Source organism: Vicugna pacos, chromosome 13 (assembly GCF_048564905.1).
Source record: "Vicugna pacos chromosome 13, VicPac4, whole genome shotgun sequence".
Taxonomy (NCBI): Eukaryota; Metazoa; Chordata; class Mammalia; order Artiodactyla; family Camelidae; genus Vicugna; species Vicugna pacos.
Window position 1 is genome coordinate 29,216,289 of NC_132999.1, and position 25,962 is coordinate 29,242,250.

Here is a 25,962-nt window from a genome sequence, read left to right on the forward strand (position 1 = left end):
GCATTTTAAATATTCTCAGGTTACCACATTTGCCTTTTTGAAGAAAGAATACAAAGATTTGAGCCCTTTGACACAGGAATTAACAGATAAAATGAGTCAATTCAGAAGAAATACACCAACAATGCTTGACCTGTGTAATAATATAATAGATGATATTTTGTTTACTTCCAGACAACTTTATGCTTCAAATGTCTCTAATCCTCACTAAAAGGATAAGAACTTCTTTTAAAATAAAAATAATAAAAATTTCAGTTTCAGGCAATATGTGGAGCCAGATAACCTGAAAACACAAGGTGCTGGGTAAAAAATAATTGAAAAAAATTTAAATGCACAGTTGAGTGTACAAAGTAAAGAAATTTGTGTCCAGGAGTCAGACACAAGAGCAGAAAGGACCAAAAGTTCATGTGACCAAACCTAACCTGCAACTATCCTAGGGCCCTTTCGCTAACCTAGGAATTTAGATTTTAACTTCAGAAGTTAGAAGCAGAGGAGAGGGTATAGCTCAGTGGTAGAGCATATGCTTGGTGTGTGCAAGGTCCTGGTTTCAGTCCCCAGTACCTCCATTTAATCAGTCAATCAATCAAACTTAAAAGAAAAGAAGAAGTTAGAAGCAAAATCAGTACATAAAGGTCATCCCACAGTGGACTAGAGAAAACAATGAAACATCTTTATCTTGGCCTGGGCTCCTGGGGAGAAGTCCTTCCTGAGAATTTATAACCACAGTCCCAAGTTGGTAGAAGGTTTGAATTTATACTATCCTAAATGTTCTGGGAAACTTTGAGCTAAGAAATTAATATAAGAATTAGTCTAATCTCAGGGAAACCTCTGGAACACTTGACAGAAGCAAATACAAAGCTGTACTGAAAGGACATATCCACAACTCAGTCTGAAAATGATTCTCTTAATCAGTCCAAGAGCCAATTAGAAACAAAGAAATAATGACCCCAAAACACACTTCTAAGGCTATTACCAAGAATGCAGCACAAAGAAACAGAGACAGAAACTTTTTTTTAAAGGTTACAAAATGTGCAGGACAGGTTGAGAGAAGGTACAAGATAATTCTGATACATGTTATAAGAAAAGAACAAAGAAAATAGGTGGAAGGTAATATTTTAAAAGAAAATGGCTGGAAATTTTCATCAATTTTGTAAAGTATAACCATGACCTGAAATCTAGAGGCCATATAACAAAATACTGACTTGTGGAAACAATGAATAAAATCAAAACAATAAAATGGAAAAAAATATTTGTAAAAGCTCCTTCAAATTAAAAAGGAAAAGACCAACAAACAGTAGGCAAAAACTGAACAAAGGATATCAACAGGCAATTCAAAGAAAAAGAGTTAATAGTGGTGACCTAGAATCAGAGCACTAAGTGAGAACCCAGCTCTGCCAGCGCAAGCTGTTTTAACTTTGAGCAACCTACTTTCCCTCTCTATGCCTCTTTCTCTCATCTATAGCATACAGATAACAATAATGCTACCCCTTCCTTCTATGTGTTGTGAGGATTAAATGAGTTACTCATAAGAGCTTACAACACACACAGCCTGGCAAATAATAAATACTCAAAGGTCTAGTTGTCAATATAGTTAGTACTGTTGTAACTCAGTATACTGGAGTTTGTTTCAGAGCCATTCTGACTGACTGATCTGCCTGTATCTATTCACATGCCAGCACCATTTAAAGAGAAGTGCTGGGGCGAGCTCCTAAAAACTATTTTTCTTGGTCAGTTCTTTCCTGACACATTAATTTTAGAATAATTTTCAGATCCCTCATCTCTTACTCATTCACTTGAATTGCATTATATTCATAAATTGAAAAGAACTGAGGAATAGGTCTCATAATTACTACAGGCTTTTAAATTATTTCTTAGTTTTCTGCATAGAGGTCTCATTACTTGTTAAAGCTATTTTTAGATATTTTAGGCTTTTGAGAGTTAAACCTTTAATTCTAAACATTATACCTTAGGGTTTTTAGTATAAAATTATAGCCTATATTTCTTTTATAATAAAAGCAAAAACTTTAATAATAATTCTTAGCAAAGAATATAAGCCAAAAACTTCCAAGGGGAATTTAAAACAGGAAAACATGGAAAAACATTTAATCTGCCTGGGAAACAACTCCTGAATCCTGGTCCCCCAGCCTCCCACAAACCATTACAAGGCCGCAAATCTGTGTATTGCTATAGGAGTATTCATGATAAACTATTGAGTGAAAAAGAGTAAGCTATAAGACAGCATGTACCAAAAGAGCCCATTTTGTTTAAAAACATTATCATATTCATATACAGTACATATATAGAAAGTTATCTGGAAGAATAGTTATACTTATCAAATTAATAACAATACTTGCCTGTGAGGAATAGGAGTGAGCGCAAAGTTTCATTTCTGTATTGCTTGACATCCACCCCCAAAAGGAGCATTTTTGAAACTAATACAAATGTTTTTCAGTTTCTTTTGAAAGAATTAAAATTAGGACACCGAAGAACAATTTTTTCGAAATTCCACCTTGAACTTAATCCTTATACAGAAAAATAGTTGGGAACTATTATGTTTTGAATACATACGGTTTTTACTGCAGACATGATACATGGCCCATAGTGCCCAGAGTTGGACCTCTGGTTGAGAGAAGTTGCCAAGGAGTGGGAAAAATGCCTTAAAGGATCTAAAAAAGTACAAAGAAGATGCTGACTCAGAATGCAGGCTAATATGAGGGATATAATAATAATTTTCAACACTTCCCCCACCAGGGTCAATTCCTCAATGAGACAGATGTATTGCTGAGCACATAACTGGAGCTAGCATTTAAGAAATTCCATTCTGTGTTAGACATCACACATTCAATATCTGATTCCACCCTCAATCTTGCATACTGCCAGCCTCATTTTATAGAAGAAGAAAACTAAGTCTCAGAGACTTCCTAAAAATGATTTTCCCAATATCACAAAGAAATAAGATTTGAACACAAGGCTATTTGATTCTAACACTTTATTGCTGTACCATGGCCTGTACATAGTGAGTAGACTGAGGACAAGATTTAAGAAAAGCACTGTATCATCATGAAATTACCTGTAGGTCACCAATGCTGTCATCTTACAACTTGAACTTGGCCAATTCTGGATGGTTGCATACTATACAAAAAGAGAAACCAGGATTCTAGTATTGTATTCCATCATTTTTAAAGGGTCATAATAGGCTGTTACATGTCAAAATACAGGATTGATTACTTAAATTTAGGTATACCTAACCTGACAAAATATCAATGAGATTAACCATTTTATACGTAGAATATGAACAAAGTCATGTGGAAAACAATGCAATAAAAGGGGGCTTGTTTTAAGATAGAAGACTGCAAATGCATCCATTCCTTCCCTAAATCCCATGAAGAGAATAGCACAAATTGTTTAAAATAAAAGAAAGCAAACACACACAGAACAAAGCAGAAGGAAAATGTAACTGAATTAATAGATCTAGTATGGGGAAGGTTAAAAATAAACCATTCTGAACAGAATCCTCAAGAGACTTAAAAATATGGCACACCAGTTACTTTAGGAAGTGAGATAAGACACGGGATTGAAAATAGGCGGAATGGTTGAAGCACCAAAGGACTGCGACTCCCAGATCTCCTCTACAATCCCTAACAAAAATTTCTGGACTGGGCAACCCCATAAGCAAATGACAAGAACAGGGGGCTAAAGTAAAATCCAAATGTAAATGCTAAGGGTCCCCTGTCCCCAACTCTCTTCCTCTAGTGGGTATTCAGATTGCTGGCAGCCAAGCTTATAATTTTCAATCAGGAGAATAGAAGATTCTTCTTCAGGTAAATTCCAACCAGTTCAGGACAAAATATCTAATGACACCGACATTGATACACAACTAATTCAGATCATTCTATAGTGAAGCCCACAGTTGACAAGTTCCATCCATCTGTGCATACCTTCCAAAGAGCCCCACTATTAGATAGGAATGGACAACTGAGGATCACCATATAGTTAAAAGAGGGGAGGGAGAGAATTGAGAGGAGAAGGAAAGGATGATGGAATTAAGGAAGGTAGGAAAGCAGGGAAAGAGGAAGGAAAAGAGGAAAGAGATCAGGAAGATAGAGGGATGGAGATGAAAGAAGGAAAGAAATTTCTCAGAACTGAAGGAAATGACCTTCCAGAGCAGTAAGGCCAACGTAACAGATGAAAATAAACCCACATCAGAGCACATCACCGTGATTTCCAAACACTGAAGAAAAAGATCTTTAGGCTTCCAAAGAAAAATGGCAGAAGACTTCTCAACAGTGGAGCAATGCCTTAAAAGTTGTGAACGGAAATTATTTTAGAACTAAAATTCTACACCCAGCCATTCATCAACTAAATGTGAAAGTAAAATAAGGCCTTTTCAAACATAAAAGGTTTCAAATTTTCTCTTTTATATATCTCTTAGAAAGCTATTGGAGAATGTGATCCAACAGAATGAGGGAGTACACCAAAAAACAAACAAACAAACAAACAAAAAAAAAACAGGAAGGTATGCAATCCAAGAAATGGGGAATCCAGCACAAGAAAGCAAAGAGTATCTCCAGGATGACAGTAAAGGAATATCTGGGATGACAGCGGTCTAGCAGATACACAAAAACATTGATCAGATGGCAGAAAGACAGAAGGCTTTGAAAAGACATCTCTGAGAAGCTAAAGTGGACAGAATGTGTTTGAACGTACTGAAAGGAGATGTATACTTGGAATACAGGAAAGAATGTGCACAGGGACAGGGAGAAAGGGGGAAAACAAGTTGAGAGATATTGCCTAAAATTGCAAAGTCAAAAAGTAGAGATATGGAGGTAAATACTAGAAGAAATCACTTAAAAAAGAACAAAGTAGGAAAGAGAGCTTTAATAAGCCATATACAATTGTTTGCATGTATAACTTTTATAAAAGAAAAAATATCAGAAGGAATGCAACAAAGTGTTAATAGAGATTAGCTTTGGGTGGTAGGGTGTGGGTGATTTATAATGTTTTCTTAATACTTTTCTAGATCTTTCCTGTTTTCTACAATGAACACATATTTCAAAAACTCTTATGATCCAGAATAAGTTCTCTGCAAGAAGAGATGACTTTGGATTTTGTAAAAAGGAATGGTTCTTATACCAGATCCTGGAGAAGAGCACTCCTCTGAAGGTCATGGGATATCCAGGGCTGTTTGTCAGATGTCAGGTGAGCTATGATGCCTGCAGCAAAATAGCTGACTTCTAATTCCTTGCTATGGAGCAAGCTGCTGATATGCTTCACCACATCTTCAGTCATCAACTTGGAAGAGAGTTCTCTGACTTCAGCTATGTTGTTCTACAGGCGAGATGGGGCAGAGAGTACCAAGGACAAGAGAGGAAGGGAGAATCAGGAATTGGTTCCCCCTCCTCTCCTACTGCTCAGATACATACAAAAACAGTCCCATCCTCCTCCCTCACAGTTTAGCCTAACATCTACAATCCCACCCCCCTGATGATGAGGACAATCAGTGGTAACAATCGCTAAGCACTTACTAAGTGCCAGGCACTGCACTAGACAGACCAAAATGTCTTATTATCTGCCTTATGTCATTTAACCTTTAAAATAGTTCTACAAAGAAATTTGACTCTCAGCAAGACTAACTCGTCAGGTTCACACAGCTAGTAACTGGTTGAACTGGAATACAAATCCAGGTCTGACTCAAAAACTTATTGCTCCTGGGGCCAACTATATGCCACATTAGTGTTAAGTTTAATAGTAACAATGAAAGGCAGATAGTACTTTATTTTATATATTGTATTAGTTTTCTATGCTGTGTAACAAATTATCACAAACTCGGTGGCTTAAAACAACACATTTTTTCATCTCACAGTTTCCGTGGGTCAGGAGTCCAGGCCCTATTAACCTGGGTCTCACAAGCCTTCAATCAAAGTGCTGGCTGGGCTGCATTCTCATCTGGAGGCTCCACTGGTGGAGTCGGGGGACTACCTCCAAACTCACTCAGACTGTTAGCAGAATTCATTTCCTGTGACTACAGGAATAAGAGTTTCAATTTCTTGCTGGAGGCCACCCTCAGCTCCTAAAAGCTGCCCATAGTTTCCTGCCATGTGGTCCCTTCTCTGATCACTTACTTCTCTAGAGTGTCTGCTAGCAAGATGGATTTTCTATATATTGTAACATAATCACAGGAATGATATCTTTGCTATATTCTATTAATTAAAAGCAAGTCACAGGTCCTGCCCACATTCGAGGCAAGGGGTTACACAAAGACATGAACACCAAGAAATTGCAATCACTGGGGGTCGCCTTAGGGTCTGTCCACTACACAGAGGAGAAAACAAAGGTTTAGAGGAGAAACACAGTCAAAGTGGACACAGCAGTTTTACTGCTTATTCTGAAACTGCTTTCAGAAAAGTATAACCAACAGACAAGTATGTTGAAAAGGGCACAAGGCCCTATGCTGAAAACTGTCCTGTTCTGGACGGTATCTTCCCCTTGTTTTCCCCAAGACCAGCTATATTCTTCCTGTCAATAGAATGATTTCAACAGAAACTGCAATGTTTTTAGATCCCCTGACCTTCTTCCCGAGGCCAGCTATATACTCTGTCAATAGCATGACTTCAGCATTAAGTCTATCAGATGGTAGCCCCAAACAAGAAGAAATGAGATGCTTGATAGCATCCTTAGCATAACTGTTGAGAAGATGGGAGCTACAGCAGAATGTGGGTCTTCATTCAGAAAAAGGAAGGAAAATGGACAACCTCACTAACCCTCTGCATTCTGAGAGGCTCTCAAAAAGACAAAAAGTAAAAGCGCTCTTAGGTCAGCTACTAGTAGGATATCTAGCATTGTATAGGATATATGATGCTTTTATCCACCTTTCTGGCCTGATTTCCCATTGCTTTTCTTCTTCCCACCTTCTCCCCAAATCCCAGATATTCTGCATTACAGTGTCCCCCAAAAGATTACATTTTCTCATTCCTCCCTAGCCAAAAATGACCTTTGTCCCTTCCTTCTACTCTTCTGTACCTTTCAGGTTTCCAGTGTTAACTGTGTATTCCTCTCTGTGAAGTCTTCCACCTCTACTCTGTTCCTAGTCCTGTATGTGCTAGGGATACAAAGGGAAACACACAGTCCCTGCTTTCAAGGAGTTCATGATCTAGAATCAAACGCTCTCATGAGACTTGGTGCCTCCTTTCTAGCACTTACTGTAGTTGGTTGTAAATTAGACAGCTATCTGTATAAGAGTCTAACACCACCTCCCCAACATTAGAAGTACCACCATCTTGATGTATTTCACTTATCTGTGTCATCCACAACACCAGCCTAGCAAACTGCAGGGGCTTACAGTATGTCTTCATTACTTTCTGTAAATCTTCACCTTTATCTTTAAGAAACAAAGAAATTTCTCAATAAAAGATATCTTAATAGAGAGGAAATATAGAAGTATAAACAAAGGTATTTCTAAAAAAATCAACTGCCTTCTTAAAGAAGTATAGTAAAGTGGCTAATATTAGAGGGTCTGGAGCCAGACTGCCTGAGTTTGAGTTCTGACTGTCTCTTACTACCTATGTATCATAGGGTAAGGGCCACTCTGTGCCTTAAGTATCTATAAAATGTTATGATGTATGGGTGAATACAGAACATAATGCAGCTCTTCCTATCCCTGTATATATGCCCTTTAGCAATGTGATTTTGCTCCCCCTCCCATCAAGGGGCAGCCACCTCCTTTAATCTGGGCCTATCCATAGGCATAAGAAATACATACTTGGTTTTTGTCCCTAGTTCCTGACACAGAGCTCTTAAATTCCTTGGAATTTCTGGAGTGATAGGACCATCTTTGTTCTAATGAGGTAACTCTGAGCAGACAACCAGATAGCTTCCAAATGGGGGCTGGATGCCAGAAAGACCAAACCTTGATTAGAAGCCTGGAACTTTCAGCCCTACCCCACAACCTCAGGGGGAGAGGAGAGAGGTTGAAGACTAAATTAATAATCAAGCATGCCTATGTGATGAGGCCCTCATAAAAACCCCTAAACAATGGCGTTTGAAGAACTTCTGGGTTGGTGAACACACCAAGATGCTGGGACGGTGGTTTACCCAGAGAGGGCATGGAAGCTCTGCACACATCCTTCCTTCCTTGCCATTCATATCTCTTCCATCTGACTGTTTCTGAGTTGTATCTTACAATAAATTGATAATAGCAGGGAAAGTGCCTTCCCAATTTCTGTGAGCATTCATTCTAGCAAATTACCAACCTGAGGAGGGGGTCGTGGAAAACCCCAATTTATAGTCAGTCAGTCAGTAGTAGGGTTCGCCCTGGTTAATGGTTGGCAGCCAAAGTGGAGGGAGACTTGTGGGACAGAGCCTTTTAACTTGTGGGATCTGATGCTAACTCTGTGTAGCCAGTGGCAGAACTGAACTGAATTGAACTGCAGGATACCCAGTTGGCGTCAGAGTTTGAGAAGTGGTTGTTGGAAACACCCCAGAACATGTACTCTGCTTTGACCAATGAGACATTAGAAAATGTGACATAAGCAGACATTTAAGAAGGACTTGTACAGTGAGACTTGTCTTCTATCACTGCCCTGAAACTGCTAAGTGAAGAAGCCCATGGAGACACGAGGCCCAGCTAACAATCTGCACCAATGGTCAGAGAAGAGTCAGGCAATCCTAGAGCATCTAGCCCTAGCTGAGCCACCAGATGACAGCAGCTACATGAGTAATTCCACATGAGAACAGCAGAACGGTTCAGATGAGCTGAGTTCAGACTGTTGACCCAGAGATTTATAAACAAATAAAATGGCTGTTGTTTTAAGCTATAGTTTGTTTACAATAGATGACTCACATATAATGGTATTTATTTTATAAGGCTAGGGTGAAGATTAAACAAGTTAATGCATATAAACTGCTTATAAAAGTGCCCAGCATATAGTAGGTACTACACAAGTGTTAGTTCTCTTATTTTTGTAAATAATTAGTATTAACTCAAAACAATTCACCTTACCAAAAGACCAAGTACTTTGCTTTGTATTGTTGACTCTGAAAATGTCTGTGAAAAGAATATACAGGTTACTTTATCATGAAGAAAAGAACTTTACACATAAACTCAATCTTGTCTTCCCACCTCCAAGACTTGGATGAAGATTGTCAATCCTTGATTTTCAATAAAGTGCTTGCAGGCAGCTGGAGACTCATCTGTAAGATTCCAAAGTGCTTTCAAAGTAAACAAGAAGGTGACATCATCTAAATGCTCAGTAGTCTTTTGTTTTACTATTGCTAGAAGTTCCTAAAAACCAAAGAGACAGGGAGTTAGATGCCCTACTGACTGACTCAATTCCAGTATAAGGAAAGCAATAGTTAAGGAAAGCTTTAGAACCAAACCTAGGTTCTACACCCAAGTGCTAACATGTAATAGCTTTGTGACCCACTTTCTCTCTATGAGTTACTCCTATTTTCTAGGGTTTTTATGAGAATCAAAAGGAAAAAATTAAAGTTTAATAAGCACCTAAGCTCATATACATTACCTACTCCATTCATTTATTGAGAATTTTTAGTCAGCACTTTCTGGAGTCAGGCACTTATTCAGGTAACAGAGATGGATTAAAAAAAAAGATAGTGGATTTTTCTCAACTAAATAGAAGAATTTTAAGTTTTGGTAAGTGCTCTGAAGGAAATACATAAAAATCTAAGAATTTTCTTTAGAAAAGGTGGGCAACGGAAGCCTCCATACAAAGGCAATATGTAAACTGAGATCAGAAGAAAAAGAAGATAAGCCAGCTAAGCAAGGAATGGGGATACGGGGAATGAAAAGGGGGAGGATATTCCAGGCAAAGAAAAACCCAAAAAGTCTGATGTTCTACGCCACTGAGCAGGTCAGTATGATGAGAAGACAACACTAGCACTATAGCTTGAGGAAACAACTGACTTACTTTAACACAGATTCCAACATATCATTTCAGATCAAAATATTTCCAGACACAAGTTAAGCTAGTATTCATGCTTTCTTTCAAGCATATTAGATGGCCACATGAAAGGAAAAAGATAGCCATTTCCACTTAACTAGCTAACGAAAAGATACATAAAATATAACAACACTAAGCAAATCAGACTATGTCTGTTTTCAGAAGGAATGAGACCACCTCAAATATTTTACCCAACCAGGAGAGAATATGTCAAGAGAATTCACAAAAATAAAGCTGTGAGAGCCAAAAGAAGAATATGAGAGTGCACACAACACCGTAACAATCACCTACACAGCCAACATGGTGAGTGGAAGCAAGGCAAGGGAGGGAGCAGGGGAAGTAAAGCTGGCCCTGAAAGTAATGACAGCTGTGGTCAGGCCCATGGGAAGACACTTTACATATTTGATCTTAATGATACTCAAAATAACTGCAAAATATTCCTCTTAACGTCAGATGCCAGATTTTCAGATGAAGAATCTGAGGCAGAGAGGAAATAAGTAAATTATCTAAAGTCTATGGCTAGTTATTGGCTGAACCTAGATTGTTTTCATCTAAAGACTGAACTTTTGGTACCACTACCTAAAACTGTTTCTCCAAGAACTAGAGCACTATCCTTCCCTCCATGTCACTTTAAGTACTTGCTCTCTATTAGTATGTCTATCTCTCTATCTCTATTTATATTGTTAGTATTCCCAATAACTTTAGTGTTCTTCCATCACATCATCTTGTCAAAACTCCTACCTTAGTTAAACCCTACTTCAGTCATACCCCACTCCCAAATATCTGAATACTGAAAAATATTGTGCTTGAGTTTCACTTTGAGTATCTGTCAAAAATTTTCAAAAGGGCATTCAATCCTACTATATTTCTCAATGAATTTGCTCCAAAGGCTACTATTTCATAATTCTCACTCCTCAAACTTTAATTGCCATCTTTTTTACTCCTCTCATTTGATTACTTCATCGAATTTTTCACTGAGAACTATTGCTATTCTTCCTAACAAAATCTACCACCCTACTTGCAGTTGCATCAATGTGCTCATTGTACTCTGTCTTCCTTTCTGCTCCAATCTAAAGCCAGTATGTTTACGTCTGCTCTATATACATCCTACATACACATAAAAATTTGGCATCAAAATCATTTCCCTTTGTCTTGCCTACATCATCAATTTTCCTCTTTCTCAGACTTACTCTCATAGGTATAAAATACATCTTAATCTTAGGGGAAAAAACTACTAGCCCCATATAGCTATCTTTATTTCTCTGCTTTCTCATTACAATATGTCCAAAAGTTGTCTGCATTTCTCACCTCCCATTTGCTCATCATTATATATTGCCAATCAGGTTTTGTCCCACTACCCGACTAAAATAATGTAAGCAAGATAACTAATGGTTTCCATCCTGCCAAATCCAATGGTCAACTCTCTGTCCTCATCTCACTCGATCACTAAATAGCACTTGACATAATTGCTCAATTTTTCTTGAAGTGTTTTTCTTGGATTCTAAGACACCACTCTCTACTGGTTTTCTTATTTGTTTTCGATGCTCCTTCTCTTTCTTTTCTGGCTCCTCCTCTTCTTTCAACATACCTATTTCAACCCTGTCTTTTCTCTACATATACTTCACACACTCTAAGTGATTGAATCCCATATCAGAACTGATGACTCAAACTATTTCTCTAGCCCTGTCCACTCCTCTGAGCTATACCTCGAATATCAAACTGCCTACTTGATATCTCAAGCATCTCAGAAATTATCACATCCAAAATCATTCTTGACTTTTATCCCCAAACCTACCGGCTACCTACCAAATATTCAAAAGATCCCACTTTTAACAGCAGTGCAACAGGTGAAAGCTTTAGGAATAAATATAAGAAATACACAGTATCAACATGAAGAAAACACCCACACTTCTGGAGGACATGCAAGACTGACTAAATGGAATAATATACATATTCTCAGAAAGAATCATTATGAGAGAGATGTCAATTCTTCAAAGTCAATCTATAAACTTCAATACAATCCCAAAGAAAACAGGGCTTTTTGGAAATAGATAAGCCGATACTGGTGTTCATATAGGAAAAAAGATAAGGATAACTAAAAGAAACACATGGAAAGATCTTAATTCTTAAAGGATTTATAATGTTAGTAAATAAACAGCACAACAGCACATAAATACATGTATGAATTAACCAAACAGAATAAAGCCCAGAAATAGATGCAAATATACATGGGAATTTAATATATGATAAAGGTGGCACTGCGTGACAGTGGAGAAAAGGTGAATTATTCAATAAAGGTTGGAGAGGCAACTGGGCAGACACTGAGAAGGAAAAATATTTACATGTTAAAAGGAAGAACAAATAAACCATAGATTGAAAAATACTCCATGGAATAAGGGAAAACTAAATAACTCATAGATAGTGTGCAATCAATCCCGGTCACAGAAGAAAAGAATAAATTTGACAACATAAAGAGTAAAACATTACTGCATAGTAAAATATACCGTAAAATAAGTAAAAACAGACAAATAGCCAACTGGGGAAAAATATATGCATCTTACACATACAAAGAAATCCTTTGAGAAAAAAGCCAGCAACCCAAAAGAAAAACTAAAGCTCATGAATGGACAGTTCAGGAATTACAAATTATAAAAAAAAAAAAAGTCTCAACTCTCATCTCAGAATAAGAGAAGTGCAAAATAAGACAATGTGTACATTTTTCATGATCAGTGTTAGCATAATCATAATATAAATACTGATTTATTAAAAACTGTAATATAAACTTACTAGAGGTTGGGAAAGGAAGTGATTTGTAGAGATATATGTAAGAGCGCTAAATTTTCATTTACCATAGCAGCACAATCACTACATAACATCTAAAACTGATAAATCATGTAACTTCAGTTATAAGCATTTTATTTAGAAATACCAGAAGAAATAGTTTTAATTCATTTTACAGGTCTTTCAGAATGATTTAAATTTTTTAAACTATGTTCATAAATTACTTGTACTGGGAAAAAAGAGGTTATAAAAGTGACAATTAATCTACCTTAACTGCCATGAAGAGCTCTTCTTTAAGTCGTGCAGTTTGCTGAGGTGAGAGCTATAAGCAAACAGAAAGTCAAAAGTGAAATGTTAGACTTACATCAAAGCTCCAACAAGACTAGGGATAAAGAAATTTTGCCTTGAGCAATCACATACCTGCAAGGCTAGAATTGAGGTGATGCTTACTGCCATTGTTTGCATCTTGGGGTTTTCATGCTTACAGAGCCATCTCATAACAAACTTGGCAGCATCAAACCTAAAAAACAGTATTTTTCTCACAGTAACACTTGTGACCCTGTACGTGGGAAGTGAAGAAATCATTTAGCCTCCCCAATAACTTCCTGTTTAACAAAAAATAGTCTTGGACTTCTAAAGCCTCAGCTATGAAAACCAAGAGCACTTGGTAAAAAGAAGATCAGAAGAGGAAAAGGACAATGTGCAAAAAAGAATGTGAGCAAAATGCCCAAGATTCAAAGAAAGATGGACAGATTCAAGAAAGATTTATTTTTTAGCATTTGGTTTCTACTATGATGGGACTGAAAAAGGAAGTAAGTTCTTCAAGAGGTAATAACTGATAATCTGAATTGTAGATATTGCTAAAATGCCACAGGAAACAAATCACTAAGCAGACAGAACTCATGCCCTTTTATAGGGGCAGTTGTTCCTCAGCTCCAACTGGTGATTGCCATACAGGAATGAAGACTGACTTCAGAAAGATCTTCCAATTCATCAAGAGAAAGGGGAAATACAGATTTCTTTTTTTGTTTGTTTGTTTTTAATGAAGAAGACCACTTTCCCTACTCTATTTTTAAAAGTCAATTTCCATTTTAAGTACACACTTTAACTAGATTTGAGAATGGCTTAGCCTATAACCCTGCATCCACAAATGATATAGGCTTTGTTTATGTCAAACTGTGCTTAATTTTCCTGTTGGCAGCAACTATGTTTTTGAACTCACAAATCTGAGAGATTACAACAGCCTCAAGAGGAATCACTCTGGAGTCTATGATGATGATTTTTAAAATTACTATCAGTAAAATAATAATAAAAAGAATAGCTAATATTTAGAACAGCTTATAGGTCTAAGCTAGGCAGTGTGACAAGTACCTTATAAACATTATCATATCCAATCTTCATTAAGAGTCACTATTTTGCAAATGAGGAAACTAATGCAAAGATAATGGAACAGCTAGAACTTGGTTCGATGTTTGACTCTCTGGAGCCCATGTTCCTCCCACCCCCACTGACCTGAACTGGAATTACACTTGGTAGACATTTGTAAGTACAGTACTTCTAAACACTTCTTGGAAGAAGCTCAACAGAACATTCTCCCTAAACACCTTATCCCAGTCTTAATTAGACTCTTGGTAGGCTAATAACCAAAAGACAACAATGCTCAGAGTAACAGTGATCAACACCCCAAAATCAGATAGTTAAATTTTATACTTGCCTGTCAAATGGAACATCCACAAGAATCCTGGAATTGGTTAAGGAGAGAAGACAGTTCTTCTGTAACTTCAAGGAAATAAAAGAAAACAATTCTGAGCAAATGTATACTCATTCTAAATAAAGGTTTTAAGCATTTGGAAGGTGCTATCAATAAGCTTTTCTTATTGAGAGCTCAGTGTGTACCTGGCCCTCTCCAAGTTCTTCATTTAATCTTATTAAACTCTGTAACATTCACCTTTGCCTAAAGAACAATCTTTTCCTTTTTTTGGCAAAGAGACAGTCTACCTTACCCCTTAACCCCTAGAATGCTGCCTGCCTGTGTGTCAGTCCAAATTAATTACCAGAAGCCTTGCCCATCTACTGAAAGACAAATGTCCTTCCTAGAACTAATAGCTAACTCTGTGATACAGCTTCTACTTTCTAGCTATGATTGCTAGGGGGTGAACTAGGCCTTTACACGTAGGAAACAAAGAGAAAAGGCCTCCTGGGAAAGCCATAGGAATAGAAAAATTTAACTTCTCTTCGAAATGCCATGAGTAGGCCAGTATGACAGCAGTATAGTGTATGAGGCAGGGGTAGCAAATCTGAAATGCCAATAAAAACTAAGCAGTAACATAAACAAGTGAAGAAGGCTGAGTGTAAAACAATGGGGCAGTGGTAGGAACTGCCACAAACTGGAGAATTTATGGCCTTTTACAGGGGCAGCTGTTACTCAACTCCAAATGATGATTGCCATGCAGGAATTAAGATTTAATTGAGAAGGGTTATCCAACTTTTCAAGAGAAGGTGGAAATACAGATTCTTTTAATAGAGGAAACAGTTCCACTGTTCCCTCTTCCAATCAATCCCAACCTTGCAAATCCCAGCCCAAGAAAACTACAGCATTATAGATTACTCTTTTCTAAGGTTTCACAGAAGTAAAATTATACAGTATCTACTCTTTTATGTCTGGCTTATTTTGCTTAGCATACAATGTTTTTGAGATTCATCCATGTTGCACGTATCAGTACTTCATTCCTTCTTATCACCAAGAAGCATTTTCTTATATGAATATAAAACAATTTGTTCATCTGTTGCTGGACATTCAGGAAGTTTTCAGATCAGGGAGGCTATGAATAAAGATATTATGAACATTTGTGTATAAGTCTTTATATGGTTACATGATTTCACTTCTCCAGGAGTGAAATGACTGGGTAATATGAAAGCTGTATGTCCAACTTTTAAAGAAATTATCAGACTGCTGAACTGGTGGTTGTATCATTTTACACTGTTAACATCAACACATTAGAACTTCAGTTGACCTACACCCTTGTCAATACTTGCTATTGCCATTTAAAAAATTTCAACCAATCTAGGGGGTACGTAGTGGTATCTAGGTGTGCAGTGGTATCCAAGTATGCCTTTAATTTGCATCTCCCTGATAAACAAAGACACTGAGTATCTTTTCATGTGCTCATTTGTCATCTGCATATCTTTGGTGAAGTATCTGTTCAAATCTTTTGCCTTTTTAAAAAACTGGCTTTTTTGTCTTATGCTACTGAGTTAAGAATTCTTTATATTCTGGGTAAAAGTCCTCTGTCATATTTATAAAATAAACATTTTCCCCAGCCCCTGGCTTACCTTTTCATTTTTTAATGTCTGTGTGTATGTTTGAGCAGAAGCTTTTAATTTTGATGAATTCTAATTTATTTCTTTTCCTTTTTTTTTTTTTAACATTTTTTACTAAGTTATAGTCATTTTACAATGCTGTATCAATTATTTCTTTTCTTTTAATATATGTGCTTTTTTGTATCCTAAGAAAACTTTGTCTACTCTGAGGTCACAATTTTCAAAGCTTTATGACTGTAGCTTTTAGATCTATGAGTCCAACTTAATTTTCACCCATGATATTAAGTCTATAAGGATGTACCAAAGTGTTAATAGTAGGTGTTTCTGGGTAACTGGTTTCTGATAAATTTAAAATTTTTTAACCCTACTTCTTTTTTTTTTTTTAACATTTTTATTGAGTTATAGTCATTTTACAATGTTGTGTCAAATTCCAGTGTAGAGCACAATTTTTCAGTTATACATGAACATACACATATTCATTGTCATTTTTTTTTGCTGTGAGCTACCACAAGATCTTATGTATATTTCCCTGTGCTATACAGTATAATCTTGTTTGTCTTTTCTACATATGCTTGTCAGTATCTACAAATTTTGAAGTCCCAGTCTATTCCTTCCCACCCCCTCTCCTCCTTGGCAACCACAAGTTTGTATTCAATGTCTGAGTCTCTTTCTGTTTTGTATTTATGTTCTTTTTTTTTTTTTTTAAGATTCTATATATGAGCGATCTCATATGGTATTTTTCTTTCTCTTTCTGGCTTACTTCACTTAGAATGACATTCTCCAGGAACATCCATGTTGCTGCAAATGGCGTTATGTTGTCAGTTTTTATGGCTGAGTAGTATTCCATTGTATAAATATACTACCTTTTCTTTATCCAGTCATCTGTCGATGGACATTTAGGCTGTTTCCATGTCTTGGCTATTATAAATAGTGCTGCTATGAACATTGGGGTGCAGGTGTCTTTTTGAAGTAGGTTAACCCTAATTCTTATATATATTTTATTTCTTATTTTTTCTGTAACAAATATGAATTCCTTTTCTAGTCTCTCTCTTTCTCTTGGATAGGATGAAAAATCAGAACTAAATAATACCTACTTTTCATATATTTGTCCTGAAGTAAGAAGCACAAATATTCAATTCAAATTACCTGCTGGTAATGGGGAAAATTTTTCAGAGCCTTGAAAAGCAGACAGGTAACCTCTGACAGCAGACGAACAGGCATCCCCTTGGCCAGGCCCTGGCGTGTTAAGTTGAGGGCGCAAGCGCTGGCTGTGAACTGTACTGGAAAATCCAATGGATGATTCCTCATTCCTATAGCCACAAGCTGAAGACAAACTTGTTTTTAGTGGCATATGACAACATTAGCATTCTTTATACACTCCTGTTTTTGTCTTAGTTGCCAAAAATATTTGCTCCTCAGGACAAAAAGTTAATAGATATTCCCCACCCTCAGCACTTATTTTTTAGGACATCAGCAATAACTTCCAAACCAAATGCAGACGTTAACTAGCTGTGTGACTTTAGGCAAGTCACTTCCTTTCTCTGGACCTCTGTTTCCTCATCTGTGATTTCAAAATCATTTATTGAGCCTCCCTCTATCTAAGGCATTCTGATAAGCACTACAGGGGACACAACATGGATCACTTACACCCTATCCCTTAGCATAAAGCCCTGTGAAAGAAATAAGCTATGGAAAAAATAACATTGTTAGGGACGTGAAAAAAAGCACCATAAAAAAAAAAAAAGCACCATAAAAGAGGTATAAAAAAAGTACTATGCCAAATAGATATGCAGGGAGCAATCATTTCTGATACAGAAGCCAAAGACTTCACACAAAGCACATTTAGGCAAGTTCTCAGGATTTGGACATGAGATAGAGGTAGGAGTAAAATGGAGAAGGAATTCCTAGGGAAGGGAAATGTGACAAGGAGAAACACAGGGTGGACAAACAGATGGGATGAATCCACCAAGAAAGGAGGAAGAAATTTGAATCTGGAAGAATTTGAAAAGCGGTAAAACCTAACATTAGAAAGGTAAGTAGAAGACAGACTGTAAAACCTAGAAACAAATGTAAAATGAAGATGTTGTACTAGACTTAGACCACACCTGATCTAATATTAAATGATCTGTTTCATTTAATTGTCCCATCTCACCTCAGAGACCAGTCTGCTGATATACGCATGAACCATGGTTTTAAGACACCAGAGCCCCTCACTTTGAAATCAGACCTAGAATATACTTCTAATATGGAAAATGCCTTTTTTCTATATTGCTCAACTGCTCTTAGGATTTCAATAGACCTCCATCATCGGCAATGTAAACATGTAGAAAGCAAAAGAAACATGATGGTGTTTAAGTTAAAAAAATCATACAATCATAGATATGAAAAGGAATTTTAGAACATGCAATTCAATCTCCTCATTACAGATGGGAAACAAAGATCCAGAGCTGTTTCCTTTATAAAATACTGCTTTTAAGTATGACTATATCTAATCTCCCATGAGTGCAGAAATAGCCCTCTTTTTATGGAACTGCAAAGAATTACAAATAATAAGGACAAGGTGACTTTAAGACTCTTCATTTTTATGTTAGTTACATTTAATTTTAAAAAACTGCAGTTTTCTTTCCCAAACCACTTAATATTGCCAATTACATTTAAATATAAATTCATCCTTCTATAAACCAAAGAAAAATATGGCCCTATTGATACTGGTAATTTTACTTTATTTACAAAATATTTTTAAATGATAGATTTAGCTATCTTCAATTATTGTTATTTTGTTACATTCTTATTGGAGATACTGTTGTGTTTTCTTTCAGAAAATTATATTTAAGATTTTTAAAGAGTAAACAAATGGATAAATAAAAAACAATGTTTAGGGCAAACTGAATTCATGTTTATACATTAAGTACTGTTTTAGGCAAAATAATGCAATGGTTCTGTAATTGTCTTCTAAGACCAAATCCAAAAATTTTGATGATTCAAATGGATTCTGATGCTCAAAACAAGAGATAATCTGTCGGTTTAAATCTAACATTGTTTCCTTTCTCTATGAGGGCACTCTGACTCACAATAGAATAAGGCATGTAAGTTACTGTATTCAGTGTGTTTGGTGAACAACTTTAATTGAACCAAGTAAAAGTGATAATAAAAACTACATTTTTGAGGTGTAGTTACCTTTAATATAGCAGGCATGGTTACCTGCATTGAAAATGTCTCTGTGAAGAGCCTGTAGAGAGCTTCCTTCATAAAACATGACCTATTCCTATACCGGTTCAGTGCTTCTGAAATCTGAGTCATATTGGCTCCTCCAGCAACCTGGAAAACAAAGATGTTACCAATAGGATTTATCATTCCTCTTCAAGCATAGGCTTTTAGGGACCTCAAGTATTTGAAACAATAAATATTTGATTAAATGTTTCAGGAACCTTACAAAGTTGATCTCATTCAATCAATTCTGATAAGTAAATGTTCTCCTCAACCTCATCTTTACAGATGGGTCCAGAGAGGTGATAGACGCTGCTAAATGTAACAAACCAATTAAAGCAGTAGGGCAAGATTCATACCATCTCTCTACAACTATATTACAGTTGAGACCTCAACTGAACAATGAATAGCATATAAATGTTTCAACAACCAATAACCATGAGTACATGTCTTCTACATACTCATACAGGATGAATTAGACAATAAAGACAGGAAAAACCCACATAAAATAACTAAAATAAAAAAGGAGTTGACCTTTTATAGTATTAATTTATTTAGTAATTATTTATTTAATATAATTCTCCCTTGCTACCACTGAAGTAATAAGTTCAAAAAGTCTATGTATAGACTTTGAGTCAGAAGGATAATGGTACCCTCCTGAGCCAAACCATAAAATCAACAAGGAATTGTAGATATGACCCAGTTTTTACCATTCCTGGGTGGTGAAGAAAAAGAATAAAATAAAGAAGTAAAATTCAGGATCTTACAAAATGAAAAGAAAAACAACTCTTCTCCTCTCTACCATGACCAGAAGTAACATTATCACCCATTGAAGAAACATCACATCACTAAATTGACAGAAAAGTGCTTTTGAATTAGGAACCCTGTCAATTAAATGCCAAGAAATAAGAAGATTCAAACCAATTCCACATACAGCTACTGTTAAAGAATTTTTTAAAAAAAGCAAACCCACACTTTAAAGCTGAGAAAAATCCATCCAATAAACAACAACAAATCAGAAGAAAAATGTAACACTTTAAGCTGAATTAAATATTCTTAATAAACATTTTGGGATATGAAAAAATACCTCCAACAAAAAGATGAAACAAGGGTTCATTAAACTTAGAAAAGAAAAAGACAAAATCATATCAAAACATAAAAACCAAGTTACAAAGCATCAAAGGAAGAATAGAGTTGAATAAAATTTTAGTAAGGGGAAGAAATGCAAGAAACAAGAGGGGGAAATTTTTTAAAAGAAAGAAGTAAAAAAAAAAATCTAAGATTGAGTGCTGATATAGAAAAAAGACAAAGAAGATCCAACACACATATACGTGAAGTTCCTGGGTGGGAAAATGAATATTTAAAACTACTATCAAGGAAAACTTTCCAGAAGTCAAAAAAGACCTAAATCAACACACTGAAAGAACCTACCAAGTACCTGGGAAAACTGACCCAGATCAAGTCTGACACATATCACAGTATAAGTATTAAATTTAAAGGTACATAAAAAAATCTTCAGGGACTCCACACAAAAAGATCAAACAAATTAGAGCATTAGATGGTCATCTGACTTAACACGCAAAATACAAAGAAATGTAACAGTGCAGAAGCATTTTCAAGAAATAAGGAAAGAAAAGGGTAAACAAAGGATTTAATAACCACACTTACAACTTCCAGAGGAAAGTTTGGGCAGTAAACTATGGTTCATTTCCATCAATTTCAGCTCTTACCACAGTAACAGCTGTTCATGCCCTCCTACCTGCAACCACAAGTACATGTTCCTAGATCTGCCCACACTTAGCTTGTGTGAGTCCTGGACTCTGTCCTTCAAATATCATGGATCTGCGCTCTGATCCCCAATTGCTGCTTCTGATAACAGGTACAAAGAGGGGACAGCCACTGTGTTGCACCCCCTTGTCAACTGTTCAAAGCACCTGTCCCATAAGCTAAAAGTAACTTCCAGGGGATTTAAAGGGCTAGTGCCCCTCCCCTTCGTTTCTCTTTTCTTCCTTTTAGGAGACAGAGGTTGATGACTAAGACATTCAAAACAAATGTATATACAAAGAAAATTCCTAAGTGACTGCATATGCCCGGGAAAAGGCTCAAAAAAGATCTAAAAAGCCTTACAGTTTATACTTTGGGCTGATTTTTGACACAGATCCAAAAACCAAAAACTTCAAACCCTAGGGAAGAGAGAGAATCTGATTTCCAGAGTTACCATATTATTAGTTTTATATGTCCAGTTTTCAACAAGAAAATCACAAAGCATACAAAGAAATAGAAAGTATGGTCCATTCAAAAGGAAAAAAAAGAAAAATCAAAAGAAACTGTCCCTGTAAAAGACCTGATAGCAGGTCTACTAGACAGACTTCAAAACAACCAACCTAAAGATGTTCTAAGAACTAAAGGAAAATGTAGGTTAAAGTCAAGAAAATGATGTATTAACAAGAGAAAACTCAATGGAGATTAAAAAAACTAAAAAAGAATCAAAAGGAAATTCTGAAGCTGAAAAGTACAATAACTGAAATTAAAAAAAAATCACTAAGGGGATTCAAGACAGGTTGGGGCAGGAAGATGAAAGAATCAATACACTTGAAGATAGGATGCTGGAAACTGTGTCAGAGGAACAGAAAGCAAAAAGACTGAAGAAAGTTAACAGACCCTAAGGAACCTGTGGGATACCATTAAACAAACAAACATACACACTTAAGAAGTCCCAGAAGACAATTAGAGTGGCAGAGGATATTGGGAGAGGTGGGGAATAGATGCAAAGTCTCCAAACTTGGTCAAAGACATGAATACAAACTTCCAAGGAACTCACGGAACTCCAAGCAAGATGAACTCAAGAAGACTCACAGCAAGACACATTATCATCAAACTCTCAAAGGTCAAAGAAAGAACTTCGAAAGAAGCAACAGAGAAGCAAATCATCACATACAAAGAATCCTCAATAAGATTATCTGCAGATTTCTCAACAGCTTTGGAAGTCAGAAGACAGTGGGGGTGGGTAATAGCTCAGTGGTAGAGCATATGCTTAGCATGCATGAGGTCCTGGGTTCAATCCCAGTATCTCCATTAAAAAAAAGTTCCAAAAGACAGTGGGCTGATATATTCAAAGTGTTACAAGAAAAACATTGTCAACCAAGAATCCTGTATCTGGCAAAACTGTTCTTCAAAAGTGAGGAGAGAGACATTTCTATACGAACGAAATCTGAGAAAGTTCATTACCACTGAACTTGGCTTGTGAAAATGCTCAAGGGTGTCCTGCAGGGTGAAATGAAGGAACACGAGGCAGTAACAAGAAGCCATGTGAAGAAATAAAGATCTCAACAGACGTAAATACAAGGGCAATTACAAAAGCTAGTGACATTTTTTAGCCTGTAACTCTATTTTTTTGTTTTCTACATGATTTAAGAAAGAAATACTTTTTAAAAAGTATTAATCTAAAAGCTAGTGCTGGGGGGAGGATATAGCTCAAGCGCTACAGCACATGCTTAGAATGCACAAGGTCCTGAGTTCAATCCCAGGTATTTCCTCTAAAAATAAATAAATAAATAAACCTACCCCCCCAATAACAAAAATAAAATAGATTTTTTAAATTAAATCAAAAATTTAAAAAGTTAGTGCTGTTACTTTGGGTTATAACTTCAAATTTTATTTTCTACACAACTTAAGAGAAAAACACATTAAAAATAATTTTTATTTTATGCTTTGGGGCAGACAATGTATAAAGATGTAATTTGGGGGCATCATCAATTAAAAGATGTTGGGACAGAGATGTAAAGGAATAGTTTTTATGTTATTGAAATTAAGCTAGTATAAATTTACATAAGAGTGTTATAACTTTATGATGTTAAATGTAATCCTCATGGTAACCACAAAGAAAATAGCTATAGAATATACACAAAAGGAAATGAGAAAGGAATTTAAACTATCAAAAAAAAAATCAGCTGAACAAAGAAAACAGTAATGCAGGAAACAAGAGGCAAAAAAAAAGCTATAAAGTTGATTATGAATCAATAAAAATGTAAAAAAAAAATTAAAATTAAAAAAAAAAGCAAAAGAAAAAAAAAAAGCTATAAAGCATATAGAAACCAAAGAACAAAATGAGAAGAGTTCCTCCTAATCAGTAATTACTTTAAATGTGTATGGATTAAACAAGCTAAACCAAAAGCTGGCAGGAAGATGGAAATAATACTTGTTACAGCAGAGATCAATGAAATAGAGAATAGAAAAATAATTTTAAAAATTATTGAAACCAAGAGTTGGTTCTTTGAACAGACCAACAAAATTGACAAATGGATGGACTAGGAAGAAAAGAGACTAAGAAAAAAAGGGCTCAAAATACAAAAATCTGAAAGGAAAGTCAGGACATTACTACCATTCAACAGAAAAAAACAAAAACAGAATTACAAGAGATTACTATGGACAACTATACCCCAACAAACTGGAAAACCTAGATGAAATGGGCAAACTTCTGTATACACAAGATCTAATAAGACTAAATCATGAAGAAATAGAAGATTTAAATAGACCTGTAACTAGCAAGAAATTTGGATCAATAATCAAAAATCTCCCAACAAAGACCTGGTTGGTTCACTAGTAAATTCTACCAAATATTTAAGGAAGAATTAATACCAGTCCTTCTCAAAATTTAACAAAAACTGGAGAAGGAACACACTCTTGACTCATTCTATGAGGCCCACATTACCCTGATACCAAACCCAGACAAAGACACTACAAGAAAAGGAAACTAGAGATTAAGACTCCTTATAAACAGAGATTTAAAAATCCTCAACAAAATAAGGGCAAACTAAATTCAGCAGAATATTAAAAGAATTGTATACCACAGCCAAGTGGGATGTATTCCTGGAATGCAAGAATGGTTTAACATATGAAAATTAATGTACTATACCACATTATCAGAATGAAGGAGGGGGGGAACACATGATCATCTCATTGAATGCAGAAAAAGCATTTGAAGAAATTCAACACCCTTTCTTGGCAAAACACTCAACAAACTGGGAACAAAAGGAAACTACCTCAATTTAATAAAAGCCATGTATGAAAAATCCACAGTGAATATCATACTCAATGGTGAGAGACTGATCACTTTTAAGATGAAGAACAAGACAAGGACATCCACTTTCATAACTTCTGTTGAACACAGCGATAAAAGTTCTAAACAGAGCAATTAGGCAAGAAAAAGAAATAAATAAGAGGCATCCAAATTGAAAAGGAAGTAAAATTATCTGTTTGCAGATTATATAATCTATGTATGTAGAAAACTCTAAAGATTCCACCAAGAAAAACCACAAAAACCAAAAATCTCACCCATTAGAGCTAATAAATGACTTCAGCAAAGTTACAAGATACACACAAAAATCAGCTGCATTTCTATACAGTAACAATGAACAATCTGAAAAAGAAATTATGAAAACAACTCTATTTACAATAATACAACAAAGTACTTAGAAATTAGCCAAGGAGGCGAAAGACTTACACAATGAAAACTACAAAACACTGCCAAAAGAAATTAAAGAAGACATAAATAAATGGAAACAATCTCACATGTTCATGGATTAGAAATCTTAAAATGTCAATACTACCCAGAGTGATCTACACATTCAGTGCAATCCCTACAAGCTTCCAATGACCTTTTTGGCAGAAATACAAAAACACATTCTAAATTTATATGGAATCCCAAGGGATTCACATGTCCTGATTTCAAAACTTTCTACAAAGCTACAATAATCAAAACACTGCTGCATTAGCATAAAGACAGACGTACAGACCAATGGAATAGGATAGAAAGCCCCCAAATAACCCTTCATATATTCAGGCAAGCGATTTTTGACAAAGGTACTAAGGCAGTTTGGTGGGGAAGGGAGAGTCTTTTCAAAGAAATAGTGCTGAGAAAACTAGATATCCACATGCAAAAGAATAAAGTTATGGAACCTGACATAAAACCATATACAGAAATCAGATCAAAATGGATCAAAGACCTAAATTTAAGACCAAAAACTATAAAATTCTTGCAAGGAAACATGGGGCAAAAGCTTCACAACACTGGATTCAGCAATGATTTCTTGGATATGACACCAAAGGTACAGGCAACAAAAGAAATACAGACAAACTGGACTTCATGAAAAAAGACAACCCACAGAATGGGGGAAAATATTTACAATCATATATCTGATGAGGAATTAATAACCAGAATATATAGAGAACTCCTGTAAGTCAACAACAACAAAAAAACAAACAAATAAACAAACAACCTGATTCAAAAATAAGCAAAAGATTTCAACAGACATTTCTTCAAAAATAAACCAGTGGTCAACAAGCTCCAGAAAAGATGTTCAATATCACCGATCAGTACAGAAATGTAAATCAAAACTTCAGTGAGATACCACCTCACACCATTAGGATGGCCATTATTGGGGGAAAAAAAAGCATTGGCAAGCATGTGAAGAAATTGGAACATCTGTGCACTGTTGGTGGAAATGTTGTAGAAAACAGTATGGCAGTGTCTCAAAAAATTAACAGAATTACCATATGATCTAGCAATTCCACTTCTGGGTATATACCAAAAGAATTAAAAGTAGGGTCTCAAAGAGATATTTGTATACCCATGTTCATAGCAATGTTATTCATAATAGCCAAAACATAGAAGTATTCCAAATGACCACCATTAATAAAT

At 35.8% G+C, this 25,962-nt stretch overlaps 1 protein-coding gene across 6 annotated transcripts in view; it reads right to left on the reverse strand.

The window, feature by feature from the left end:
• Nucleotides 1–25,962, reverse strand: part of ZYG11A (zyg-11 family member A, cell cycle regulator) — a 56,870-nt gene that overhangs the window by 1,276 nt on the left and 29,632 nt on the right. For all 6 annotated transcript variants that reach the window (XM_031684267.2, XM_072974455.1, XM_072974451.1 and 3 more), the window contains 10 exons: nucleotides 19,233–19,373; nucleotides 17,202–17,378; nucleotides 14,449–14,513; nucleotides 13,155–13,254; nucleotides 13,003–13,056; nucleotides 9,116–9,277; nucleotides 8,996–9,040; nucleotides 5,131–5,325; nucleotides 3,068–3,129; nucleotides 2,566–2,663 (listed from right to left, as the gene is read on the reverse strand). In XM_031684267.2, coding sequence (XP_031540127.2) covers nucleotides 2,566–2,663; nucleotides 3,068–3,129; nucleotides 5,131–5,325; nucleotides 8,996–9,040; nucleotides 9,116–9,277; nucleotides 13,003–13,056; nucleotides 13,155–13,254; nucleotides 14,449–14,513; nucleotides 17,202–17,378; nucleotides 19,233–19,355 — 1,081 coding nt within the window. In that variant the 5' untranslated portion in view covers nucleotides 19,356–19,373. The remainder of the gene's footprint in view (nucleotides 1–2,565; nucleotides 2,664–3,067; nucleotides 3,130–5,130; nucleotides 5,326–8,995; nucleotides 9,041–9,115; nucleotides 9,278–13,002; nucleotides 13,057–13,154; nucleotides 13,255–14,448; nucleotides 14,514–17,201; nucleotides 17,379–19,232; nucleotides 19,374–25,962) is intronic.